Below are 12,307 nucleotides of genomic sequence, written 5' to 3'. Positions count from 1 at the left end.
ACGCTGATACCACATATGTGGGGGTAAACGACTATTTGGGCGCATGGCAGAGCTCGAAAGGGAAGCAGCACCATTTGACTTTTTTGGCTGGAATTGAGATCGGATGCCATGTCGCGTTTGGAAAGCCCCTGATGTGCCTAAATAATGGAAACCCCCCCCCCTACAAATAACACCATTTTGGAAAATAGACCCCCCAAGGAACGTATCTAGATATGTGCATGAAATAAGAGGGGATTATAGGTAGAAAAATGGGAAGTGCAAGCTTCTAAGTGTAGTAATTAGTTTCCAAAGTTATATACTCAGTGTGAATACACTCACCTATTTGGTGTCTTGAGATACTGCATGTAGATTTAATCCCTGGATCACTCCATTCCTCTTTCAATTCAGTTTGCTGCAAAGATCTGGGAACTAGTGAGAGCACTGGACAGTGCTTTCATTGGCTATTACACTTTTTCCCAGCAATATGCGCTCCTGAAGGATGATGATGGAACTTGATATTTAGATTCAAGGATGATTTTTATTTTTAATTCAAACTAATGAATTAAAAATAAAAATCGTCTTTGAATCTAAATATCAAGTTCCATCATCATCCCTCAGGAGCGCATATTGCTGGGAAAAACATTCACCAAGTATCTAGATATGTGGTGAGCACTTTGAACCCCCAAGTGCTTCACAGAAGTTTATAACGCCTGGGCGTGAAAATAAAAAAATCATATTTTTTCCACAAACATGATCTTTTAGTGCTCAATTTTTTTTATTTTTCCAAGGGTAACAGGAGAAATTGGACCCCAAATGTTGTTGTCCAATTTGTCCTGAGTACGCTGATATCTCATATGTGGGAGAAAACTACTGTATAGGCACACGCGGGGATCGGAAAGGAAGTAGTGACGTTTTGGCATGCAGACTTTGATGGAATGGTCTGCGGGTGTCATGTTGCCTTTGGAGAGCCCCTGATGTGCCTAAACAGTGGAAACCCCCCACAAGTGACCCCATTTTGAAAACTAGACCCCCCAAGGAACTTATCTAGATGTGTGGTGAGCACTTTGAACCCCCAAGTGCTTCACAGACGTTTATAACGCCCGGACGTGAAAATAAAAAAATCATTTTCTCCACAAACATGATCCTTTAGTCCCCAATTTTTTTTATTTTCCCAAGGGTAACAGGAGAAGTTGGACCCCAAAAGTTGTTGACCAATTTGTCCTGAGTACGCTGATATCCCATATGTGGGGGTAAACCACTGTTTGGGCGCATGGCAGAGCTTGGAAAGGAAGGAGAACCGTTTGACTGTTTGGGCGCATGGCAGAGCTTGGAAAGAAAGAAACACCTTTTGCCTAAACAGTGGAAACCCCCCAATTCTAACGCCAACCCTAACCCCAACACACCCCTAACCCTAATCTCAGCCCTAACCCTAGCGCTAACTCTAATGGGAAAATGGAAATAAATACATTTTTTTATTTTATTATTTTTCCCTAACTAAGGGTGTGGTAAAGGGGGGTTTTATTTACTATTTTTAGCAGGTTTTTATATTTGGCAGCTGTCACACGCTAAAAGACGCTTTTTATTGTAAAAATAGTTTTTGCATCACCACATTTTGAGAGCTATAATTTTTCCGTATTTTGACCCACAGAGTCATGTGAGGTCTTATTTTTTGCGGGACGTTTTTGTTGGTGCCATTTTCGGGCACATGACTTTTTTTGTCGCTTTTTATTCCGATTTTTGGGACGCCGAATGAACAAAAAACAGCATTTCATGAATTTCTTTTGGGGGTGCGTTTACACCATTCTGCGTGTGGTAAAATTGATAAAGCGGTTTTATTCTTCGGGTCAGTAAGATTACAGCGATACCTAATTTGTCTTTTTTTTATGTTTTGGCGCTTTTATGCAATAAAAACAATTTTATATAAATTTTATATAAAAAATAATTATTTTTGCATCGCTTTATTCTGCGAGCTATAACTTTTTAATTTTTTTGCTGATGATGCTGTATGGTGGCTCATTTTTTGTGGGACAAGATGTCGTTTTCAGTGGTACCATGTTTATTTCTATACGTCTTTTTGATCTCGTGTTATTGCACTTTTTGATCGTCGATAAAGCATTGTTTTTTGCCTTTTTTTCTTTTCTTTTGAAGGGGTTCACTAAAGGGGTTAACTAGTGGGACAGTTTTATAGGGCAGGTCGTAACGGACGCAGCGATACTAAATATGCGCATTTTTATTGTTTTTGTTTTTTCTTATTTACAAATAAAAAGAATTTATTAGGGATTTTTTTTATTATTTAGGATTTTTTTATAAATTATTTTTACACTTGTTTTTTTATTTTCACTTTATTATATTGTCCCAATGTGAGACATTACAATAAAGTGTCAGATCGCTGATCTGATACTTTGCAGTGCACTGTGTCAGTTCAGTGATCAGACAGGCGCTGCACAGACTTTCTCAGTGCCTGCTCTCAGCAGGCACTGAGGAAGCCGCCTCCCTGCAGGACCCTACGGCCATATTGGATCCGGTGGCCTGCAGGGAGGAGAACCTCGGAGCAGCGCAGCACATCGCACTGCTCTGAGAGTCTCAGGGAAGCACGTAGGGAGCCCCCTCCCTACTCAATTCTTCTCTAATCACGCGGTACACTGCGATCATGTTTGATTGCAGTGTGCCAGGGGTTAATGTGCCGGGGGAGGTCTGTGACCACCCCTGACACATAGTGCTGGGTGTCAGCTGTGATTATCAGCTGACACCCGGCCGTGATCAGCGGTGCTCCCCCCTCGGGAGCGCCGCTGATTTCCGTGACGTACTATCCCGGTCATATGGGCCCGGGTACCGTGGACAGGATAGTACGTTAGATGGCAGAAAGGGGTTAAAAGCATAAACCTTCGAAGATTGAGCACTGAAAATTTTTTTACATTTTTTGTCAATTTCAGATATTTTCCCAAAAAAATAAAACACAAAACATAGCGACCTAAATTTTACCCCTAAAATAAAATACAATGGGCATAAATGGGCATGTGCTGGTTGTCAGCTCAGACGCATGCTCAGTTTGTTATCCTTGCACACTGGCAACTCTGCGGAGTGACCACAGCGCCAGTCTCCCAGTCTCAGTAGGAGGAGTGGTTGCAGCCCCTGCCTCTTGATGTCATTGATGTCCCATTTGAGACTTTCCAGTGAATGTTGGGAAACAAATGATTAAATTAGACGTTGGTGTAGAGAAGAAACGGTAGGGAATTTTCAATTGATATAAATTGTGGTTAGTTTTTAAAAATTAGATAGTTAGATCTTGACTGTTACATTTTTGACAAACTCTTTAAGAGTTATGAAACTACCATGATTGTATGTCATGTGAAACATGGAGTGTTCTTTGTGTCATTACACAGTATTCTTTATAATGTTACATCGGCTCATGGTTTTCCCATTCAGATCGCTACAATATAGGATCCTCTCAGTGGAGATCTTCTATATCAGATTGACCAATCAAGGATGGATAGATACAGGGACAAGATGGTGGAGAGGATATTACGCCTCACTCTAGAGATCCTTTTCCGGCTTTCTGGAAAGGTGAGAGATTCTGATGATGTCACATTACATCATTCTTATCTATGGGAATAACAGGTGGACAGAACTGGAGAGGTGAGGACTCTGGAAATGTCTGTAGTGAGATTTATTAATGTGTCTCTCCATAACCAGGATTACACAGTAGTGAAGAAGACCTCTAGTGAGCGCTGTCAGGACCCTGTGTCTGAGGGATGGGGAAGACCACTGAGCTCAATCACAGGACCTCCACCTCACCCCCTGATACATGACCAGAAGATCCTAGAACTGACCTACAAGATGATTGAGCTGCTGATTGGAGAGGTGACACTGCTGGGGCATTATACAGTAATGCTATGAAGGGATCGGGGGATGATGGTATCATTGTATTTATCAGGTTCCTATAAGGTGTCAGGATGTCGCCGTCTATTTCTCCATGGAGGAGTGGGAGTATTTAGAAGGACACAGAGATCTGTACAAGGACGTCATGATGGAAGTTCCCCAGCCCCTCACATCACCAGGTAATAGACAGGACTAAATACACACAGCCTATAATTATCTGTATGTAAAGAATGAATTCAGTCCCTGTATGTGTTTCCTCCAGTTCTATCCAGTAAGAGGACAACACCAGAGAGATGTCCCCGTCCTCTTCTTCCACAGGACTGTAAAGAAGAAAATCCCAGAATTCCTCAGGATCATCAGGTAGATGGAGAGAAGATGTCATAAAATTTCCTCTGTAATGTGTAGAAGGCTATGAAGGTCCTGATTTTTCAGGAATCCTCTGCTCACTGTGTCCTAGGGAAGCAGTGTGTGTCAGCTTTGCTGTCCAATAGATGGCAGGGGTGTGCAGGGATAGCCCAGCCCAATCAGGGACTGGAGCGTTCTGACTATTCCACTGCCAAATTAGGATTGGCCAACAGCCTAATCAGGCCGTGTTTTCTGGGCTTCCTCCAGGTGTCACCTTTCTGGGTAATTGCCTGGCAATTTAGCTGACTGGCAGCAGTCAGACTATTGCCAGTCATAGCATTACTCAGGGGTGTGCGTGCCTTGTGCTTCTATGTTATGCTATTCTGATCTTTTGCTGCCTGTCTTCAGTCCTTGCCTTTTGACTATTTGATTGTCTAGCCCCTTTGTCTCATTTCGCTACCATTTTGGATTTATCACCTCGGACTGTGTCCTGTTTTCTCTATTGTCTTGCCCCTCTGCCTCTGAGGCTTTGGTGTTTGACCCCAGACGTCTTGATTCCCCTGCCTCATGGCTTGTTTATGAGAAGTGATGATAGCTAGCGTCACAATTTTTTGCATTTGTATTATACACTTCAATGGCCAGTTTATTAGAGACACTTACCGTTTCATGATTGTAGGCCCCCTGTCTGGACCCATTACCTTTAAGTTCATTAGAAATTAAGGTGAGCAGTTTTCTGTGGATCAATTTCTCAAGTTCGAATGGGAAAATCTAGCCATACTGGTGACTTTATCATAGCATAGTCGTTGGTGCTAGTTTTGACAGGGCCAGTATTTTATAAACTACTCACTGTGTGAGGTTTTTATGAGAATGGTGTAATCACAGAAAATCACATAACGAATGAGGAACCTGTGGATATAACCAACTTGTCTTGGAGAATCTCAAATTAATTTTGGGGAACAGGCGGTTCACAGTCATGAGAAATTGCGGCTTAATAGAACTCTGGTACTTCACCAAATATTTCTAGATGCATATCTCGTCATTCCTCAGCACAAATGGGTTATAACAACTGATGATAAGTTCCATGTTTCATTGTTGTCTAAGGGAAACCAACAGACAAGACTTCAGGGTGTGAACAGTACAAAAATGAGTTCACCGAGTAATGAGAAATGTTGCCTGATCAGATTAGTCCAGCTTTCTGTTGCACAATACTAATGGGAGCATCAGAATTTGTACATGTAGAGGCCCTTTTACATTTAGCGATGCACCAGTGATCCAACCAGCGATCCGACCCGGTCAGGATCGCTGGTGCATCGCTAAATGATCGCTAGTGAGCTGTCACACAGGCAGATCTCACAGCGATGCAGCAGTGACGCAGCGCACGATACTCACCTTTCACACACAGCGATCCAGACGTCCTCCCGCCCGCGTCCAGCGTCGCTCGTCGTCACAGCAGGAAGCGCCCGACGAGAAATGGAGCCGGACATTCTCGCGCGATCAGTGACGGACAGCGGGGGAGCCGGTCGGAGGTATCACACATAGCGATATCGCTAGCAATATTGCTATAACGTCACAAAATCAGTGACGTTATAGCGATATCGCTATGTGTAAAACCCCCTTAGCACATACACAGGTGGTCAAAATTGTTGGTACCTCTCATTTAATGACAGAAAAAAACACAATGGTCACAGAAATAACTCCAATCTGACAAAAGTAATAATAAATCAAAAATCTATGAAAGACAGACATTGCTTTTCAGCCATGCTCCTACAGGATTTAAAAAAAAAATAAAACTCATAAAATAGGCCTGGACAGAAATGATGGTAGCCCTGAAAATAATGTGACAAAAGGGACATGTTAAATCAAGGTGTGTCCACTAATTAGGTGTCTACAGTCTTGGAATCAGTGAGTGGGCCTGTATAGAGGGCTACAGATACTCACTGTGCTGTTTGGTGACATGGTGTGTATCACTCTCAACATGGACCATTGTGTAAATCGATAAACCCTTCCTTTCAGATGTCACCTTTTAAGACTAGTTAAAGTGGAGTATTGAGGTGAGGAATTATTTCTTGGCATAACTTGGGTCCTCTGATATGTGGATGGAGATTTGTATAATAGGGGTAGGAAACTAAGTAAAAGAGTAAAAAAAAAAGAAAAAAAGTTAACTCCTTTCTGACATCAGACGGACTATTCCGTCCATGTAGCCTGGCACAATTTGACCATGGATGGAATAGTACGTCTCACGGGGGGAGCGCAGCTGATCATGGCCGGGTGTCAGCTGATTCTCACAGCTGACACCCGGCACTAGGTGCCAGGAGTGGTCACAGACCACTCCCGGCACTTTAAGTCCCGAAATACTGTGATCTGACAGCTGACAGCCCGTCGTCCTTTGGATCGGAGACCGCGCGGCGTGACGCGGGGTCCAGATCGTTGCCATGGTGAGCCGGATGTCGTCATGACAACATCCGGGTCACCAAAGCTAAGTAAACTTGATGATCATGCACTGTGCATGATCAGCAAGTCTCTCTCTGTCAGTGCAACGCTGACAGCTTATATGGCATGCAGATGCTGCTTCATCTGCATGCCATAGAAGCAATCAGCCTGCAAAAAATGATTGTTTCATAGTGGGACTAAGTGAAAAAGTGAAAAAAATGTTTTCATAATATAAAAAAAATAATAAAAAGATCAATGTATATTCTGTCTCTAAATATTTGAATGAAAAAAAAAGCAATAAAAGTACACATATTTGGTATCGCCGCATCCGTAATGACCCGACCTATTAAACTGTCTCATTAGTTAACCCCTTTAGTACCGCCGAACGAAAAGTGTAATAACACGCTATCAAAAAGACGGATATAAATAAACATGATACCGTTGAAAATTTCATCTTGTCCCGCCAAAAACAAGCCGCCATATAGCTCCATCAGCAGAAAAATAAAAGTTATAGCTCTCAGAATAAATTGATGCAAAACAATTATTTTTTCTATAAAATAGTTTTTATAGTATAAAAGCGCCAAAGCATAAAAATAATTTATAAAAAAAATCCTAAATAATAAAAAAAATCCCTAATAAATTCTTTTTATTTGTAAATAAGAAAAAACAAAAACAATAAAAATGCGCATATTTAGTATCGCTGCGTCCGTTACGACCTGCCCTATAAAACTGTCCCACTAGTTAACCCCTTTAGTGAACCCCTTCAAAAGAAAAGAAAAAAAGGCAAAAAACAATGCTTTATCGACGATCAAAAAGTGCAATAACACGAGATCAAAAAGACGTATAGAAATAAACATGGTACCACTGAAAACGACATCTTGTCCCACAAAAAATGAGCCACCATACAGCATCATCAGCAAAAAAATTAAAAAGTTATAGCTCGCAGAATAAAGCGATGCAAAAATAATTATTTTTTATATAAAATTTATATAAAATTGTTTTTATTGCATAAAAGCGCCAAAACATAAAAAAAAGACATAAATGAGGTATCACTGTAATCGTACTGACCCGAAGAATAAAACTGCCTTATCAATTTTACCACACACGGAACGGTATTAAACGCCCCCCAAAAAAGAAATTTGTGAATTGCAGGTTTTTGCTCATTCTGTCTTCCAAAAATCGGAATAGAAAGCAATCAAAAAATATTATGTGCCTGAAAATGGTACCAATAAAAACGTCAGCTCGTCCCGCAAAAAACAAGACCTCACATGATTCTGTGGGACAAAATATGGAAATCAAATATGGTGATGCAAAAACTATTTTTTGCAATAAAAAGCGTGTTTTAGTGTGTGAAAGCAGCCAAACCTAAAAACATTAGTTTTCAAACTGGACGGTTTCAAGATGCGACCATCCACTCTGAGAACCACTGGTGACTGAGCTGCTGGGAACGCAGCGTCAGTACCAGTTACTGACGCTGGGTGACATCATAGAGGTTACCTCCAGTCACTGAGCTCTGTTCCCAGCCAGGCTGAGCTGCGGTGAGATCCCCGATAACAATGTGAGTGCTCACTGTGCAAGCGGGGATCTCACTGAAGTCACTGTAGTTACATCCGGTCACACACGGATCCCAGCCCGGCTGAGCTGCGGTGAGATCCACGGTCACTTATAAAATTCACATACCAGGAAAGAGTAGATTAGTTTCAGAAAAAGGGCACTTGTTGTGCATTGCCACTGTTAAGGCACATCTAGATAAGTTCCTTGGGGGGTCTAGTTTCCAAAATGGGGTCACTTGTGGGGGGTTTCCACTGTTTAGGCACATCAGGGGCTCTGCAAATGGAACATGACACCCGCAGACCATTCCATCAACGTCTGCATTCCAAAACGTCACTACTTCCCTTCCGAGCCCGACGTGTGCCCAAACAGTAGTTTTATTCGGTCGTCCATGACAGCACCACCTGAGAGGGGATCTGCCCTCCAGGAACAGGAAATCCTACAGATACATAAGGGCGGCACCTCTCCCACGCATCAGTTGGTTTCCTGTTCCTGGAGGACAGGAATTCCCTACAGATCATGCCATCATGGATGAGGAATCCCCAGGCTGGCTGTCCGACTCAGGTAGCGGGGGGGTCTCCTACCTCGGGCAGTGCGGAGTCCCCTGGAAGTGCCACGGTGGCCCGCTCAGGGTTCCACGTCAGTGTGCGGGGCATGTGTGAGCGGGGTCCGGCCGGCGGATGCCCGTCTCCTGGGCCGGCGCCGGCAGTATGGCCTCTCCTCCCCTAATCCCGGTCCTTGTTCTGGCCGGTGCGGCCCCCTCTGCCTGAATTGCGGTCGGGGGCGTGCGGCTGCGCCTCGGTGGCGTACGGGGGGGCGCTGTGTGTCGGGCGCCGCCATGGCGCTGGTGGTCTGCGCGTCCTCGCGCGCGCCCATTCCGGAAGATGGGGCGGGGCTGGTAGCGCTGGTGGTCTGCGCGTCCTTGCGCGCGTCCGGACCAGAAGGGACGCGACGGGGGCGGGGCTGGTGACCTGTGCATCCTCGCGCGCGCCTGGACTGGAAGTGACGCGACGGGGGGCGGGGCCAGCGGCGCCGGACCGGAAGTCGGGTGCCGGCGGTTTTCTCTCTCCCCGTGCGTCGCCGGGCACAGCGGCGCGGGCGCCGGCAGAGCGGTGGGGGGGGGCGGCACGCAAAGGGATGGACAACGGGGAAAATGGGGGAGGGGGGCAAAAATCAGCCCCTGGCCACGTCACCTGTGAACCCGGATTACTGGGGGGAAGAAAAAGGGCACAGAGACACTGACGAGCGGCTTCAGCTCAGATGCAGGATGGACGAGCAGGAAGATCCCGTGCCCCAGCTGGACAAAGAGCAGGAACGTACCTCAGAGAGGTCCCAAACCAGCTCCCAGCAAAAGAAGAAACGAACTGGACAATCCGGCCATAGAAGTTCCTCCAGGCCGAAGGATCCAGCTCGCCCACCCCCCCGTGATCCGGTACCTACTCCTTCTGCTCAGGGTAAGAGATCTTCGTGAGTGTACCCTGACGCAGTGTTCCCCTTATGTTTTTCCTACTATAGGGAAAGAAATGCACTGACAAGGCAAAAAACAGGGAATGCGCCCTTTGCAAATGCCCCTTGCCGGATGCCTACCCTAAGAGGCTGTGCCAGTCATGCAGACGGTTAAAAAACAAAACGGGGGGGCGTAGTCCCAAAAAAAAAAAAATACAGGCAATAGGTTTATTAAAGCAACAGGCAGGTCCAGACCGACAGTGAGGAATAAATTTATGCCATGGGATCTAAACCTAGTTCTTACGGCCATGACAGAGGCCCCATTTGAACCTATCTCATCAGCTTCCACGAAAAACCTGTCCCTTAAAGTGGCTCTCCTGGTAGCGTTGACATCAGCCTGTAGAGTGAGTGACATCCAGGCGCTATCTATACTTCCTCCTTAAGTACAATTCAGGGATGACAGGGTGATTCTTACACCCGATTCAGCATACCTGCCTAAAGTAGCCTCCAGTTTCCATAGAACTCAGGAGATAGTTCTTCCATCCTTCCTCCCTAATCCCACAAACAATAAGGAAAGGAAATTACACACTCTAGACGTTAGGAGATGTCTCCTAGAGTACCTGACAGTTACTGACCCCTGGAAAAAAGATAATGCCTTATTTATTTGCTATCAGGGCACTAGAAAGGGCCTTAGGGCTTCAAAAAGTTCGCTAGTGAGATGGATTAGGGAGGCCATTTCTTTAGCATACACCTTGTCATGATATGTATTTTTCCCCAATACTTTGCAATGTCTTGTGTATACCTGTAACAATATGTTTCCTTTCCCCATTGCCTGTGTCTCTGGGACTATAATGTAATTATGTAAGTAACCTGTCTCCTTTCCACAAGACTTGTGTATCTAGACCATAATTGAATTCAGGCTTGGGTCAACACAGCTAGGGGAATCACCATTGTTCTCCTCAGCAGGGGGAGGACTCACAATACACATCCTTGTAGACACCTCGGAGCCATGCGATGGACCAAACCATTGACTAGGAAGTGGGAACTTCTACTCCCCTACACTTGGGCTGATCCCAGGAGCCCAAGACAATGGACTTATGTGTGACCCAGCAGATGTGAGTTGGATGCTAAAAGAGAAGGATGAGGCTGTCTGAGGAAGCCTCAGCCTCTGTGTGATCGTGGTGGATTTCTGGGACTCTTAAAGGACTATGGTTTTGTGATCTGGCACAAGGATTGTCGGGAGGTGCCCCCGAATCAGTTTCCTGTGGACTTATTTTGGGACTCTGCAAATTACCTTTGTGATGTTCCTGTTTTTTGGTCAATAAATCTGTTGGATTATTCCCAGGCCTGTTGTCCCTCCTTGCTCTGGAGAATACTCCCGTCACAAACTGGTTGGCAGCGGTGGGATCAGAGCAGAAGAAATGGAGGACAACGGCCCATCAACTTCTGGAACCAGAGCCTCAGAGTACAAGAACTGGACTGCAAAGAACCTACAAACAAAGGCCCGTGAACTGGGAGTCAGCTGCAAGGGACTCTCCAAGGAGCAGCTGATTGAAGCTTTGGAAGCAGTTCGCCTGCAAGATGATGCTGAGGAAGGATCCTCACAGCAAAGAGAGGAAAGGCGGCAGTCGGAGGTAAATACCCAAAAAAGTCAGTGGGTTGTGTGGTACGAGGAGGAGATGGCCTTGCTGGGAGAAGAGGCTACCATAGAAGATAAGAGGGAGGTCATGCGCACAGCCAAGGAGAGGCAGCGCAGGATGGAGGAGAGGGCAATGCTGGAGAGGGAGATCGCTTTGGAGGCAGCGAGAAGCTCCAGACAGACTGTACCCACAGCATCCCCCATGAGGGAACTCCCCAGAGTGTCCCGCAAAGACTTCAAGCCGTTTAATGAGGCTTCCGGTGACATTGAGGGCTTCTTCCTGGACTTTGAGCATCAGTGTCGATTAATTGAAGTCCCGGAAAGGGAGCGCGTCCGACATCTTGTGGGGCTCTTAGAGGGTGGAGCTGCCGCAGCCTATAGAGCTATGGACCCTCAGTGGAACTGTGAGTATGCAGAGATTAAACGGACTGTTCTAGAACATTATGCTGTGACCCCAGACACTTACAGGACCCAGTTTCGTACTTTAGCCTGTAATGAGGAAGTGTCTTTCAAGATGTATGCCCACAGACTCAAATAAATATGTAATCGCTGGCTGGAGGCAGAGGAGGCCTTAACCTGGAACACCTGTCTCCAGGTTATCCTAAAAGAACAATTTTTTGCCCAGTGCCCCGCTGAGATCAGGGAATGGGTGCGTGAGAGGAAACCTGCTACAGTGGAAGAAGCTGCATCTCTCGCTGATGAGGCTCTCACCATCAAGCCTCGGTGGAGAGTTCTGTTGGAGGATGGAGAGAGGCCTACCAGCTCCACAACACCGGTGGCCCCCAGTTCTTCTGTCCCCATTGTTCCCCGTTCCTCTGAGCCACCACCTCGTGTTGATACCTTTGTTAATGTGCCTCCTGTTGCTTCCACTGCGTTTTCTGGAATACGACGAGGAGAGGAAGTAGCAGAGCGCAGGTGTTATGGTTGTGGGCATCCGGGGCATCTGCAGGCCTCATGTCCAGCCAGCTCATGGAGGAATCGTCCTCAAACCCCTACAGCACCTTCAGGTGGGAGCCGACCGGCAGGTTCCCTTACTCC

At 45.7% G+C, this 12,307-nt stretch overlaps 1 protein-coding gene across 1 annotated transcript in view; it reads left to right on the top strand.

Moving 5' to 3' along the window:
* LOC141053021 (uncharacterized) overlaps window positions 1–12,307 on the top strand; it is a 34,412-nt gene that overhangs the window by 13,441 nt on the left and 8,664 nt on the right. The window contains exons 3-6 of the mRNA XM_073550351.1: window positions 3,406–3,543; window positions 3,673–3,840; window positions 3,914–4,037; window positions 4,121–4,218. Coding sequence (XP_073406452.1) covers window positions 3,466–3,543; window positions 3,673–3,840; window positions 3,914–4,037; window positions 4,121–4,218 — 468 coding nt within the window. The 5' untranslated portion in view covers window positions 3,406–3,465. The remainder of the gene's footprint in view (window positions 1–3,405; window positions 3,544–3,672; window positions 3,841–3,913; window positions 4,038–4,120; window positions 4,219–12,307) is intronic.

The sequence above is a fragment of the Dendrobates tinctorius genome, unplaced genomic scaffold (genome assembly GCF_039654945.1).
Source record: "Dendrobates tinctorius isolate UK_male_01 unplaced genomic scaffold, ASM3965494v1 ptg000164l, whole genome shotgun sequence".
In the NCBI taxonomy this organism is placed as follows: Eukaryota; Metazoa; Chordata; class Amphibia; order Anura; family Dendrobatidae; genus Dendrobates; species Dendrobates tinctorius.
This window is presented reverse-complemented; position numbering and strand designations above follow the sequence as displayed.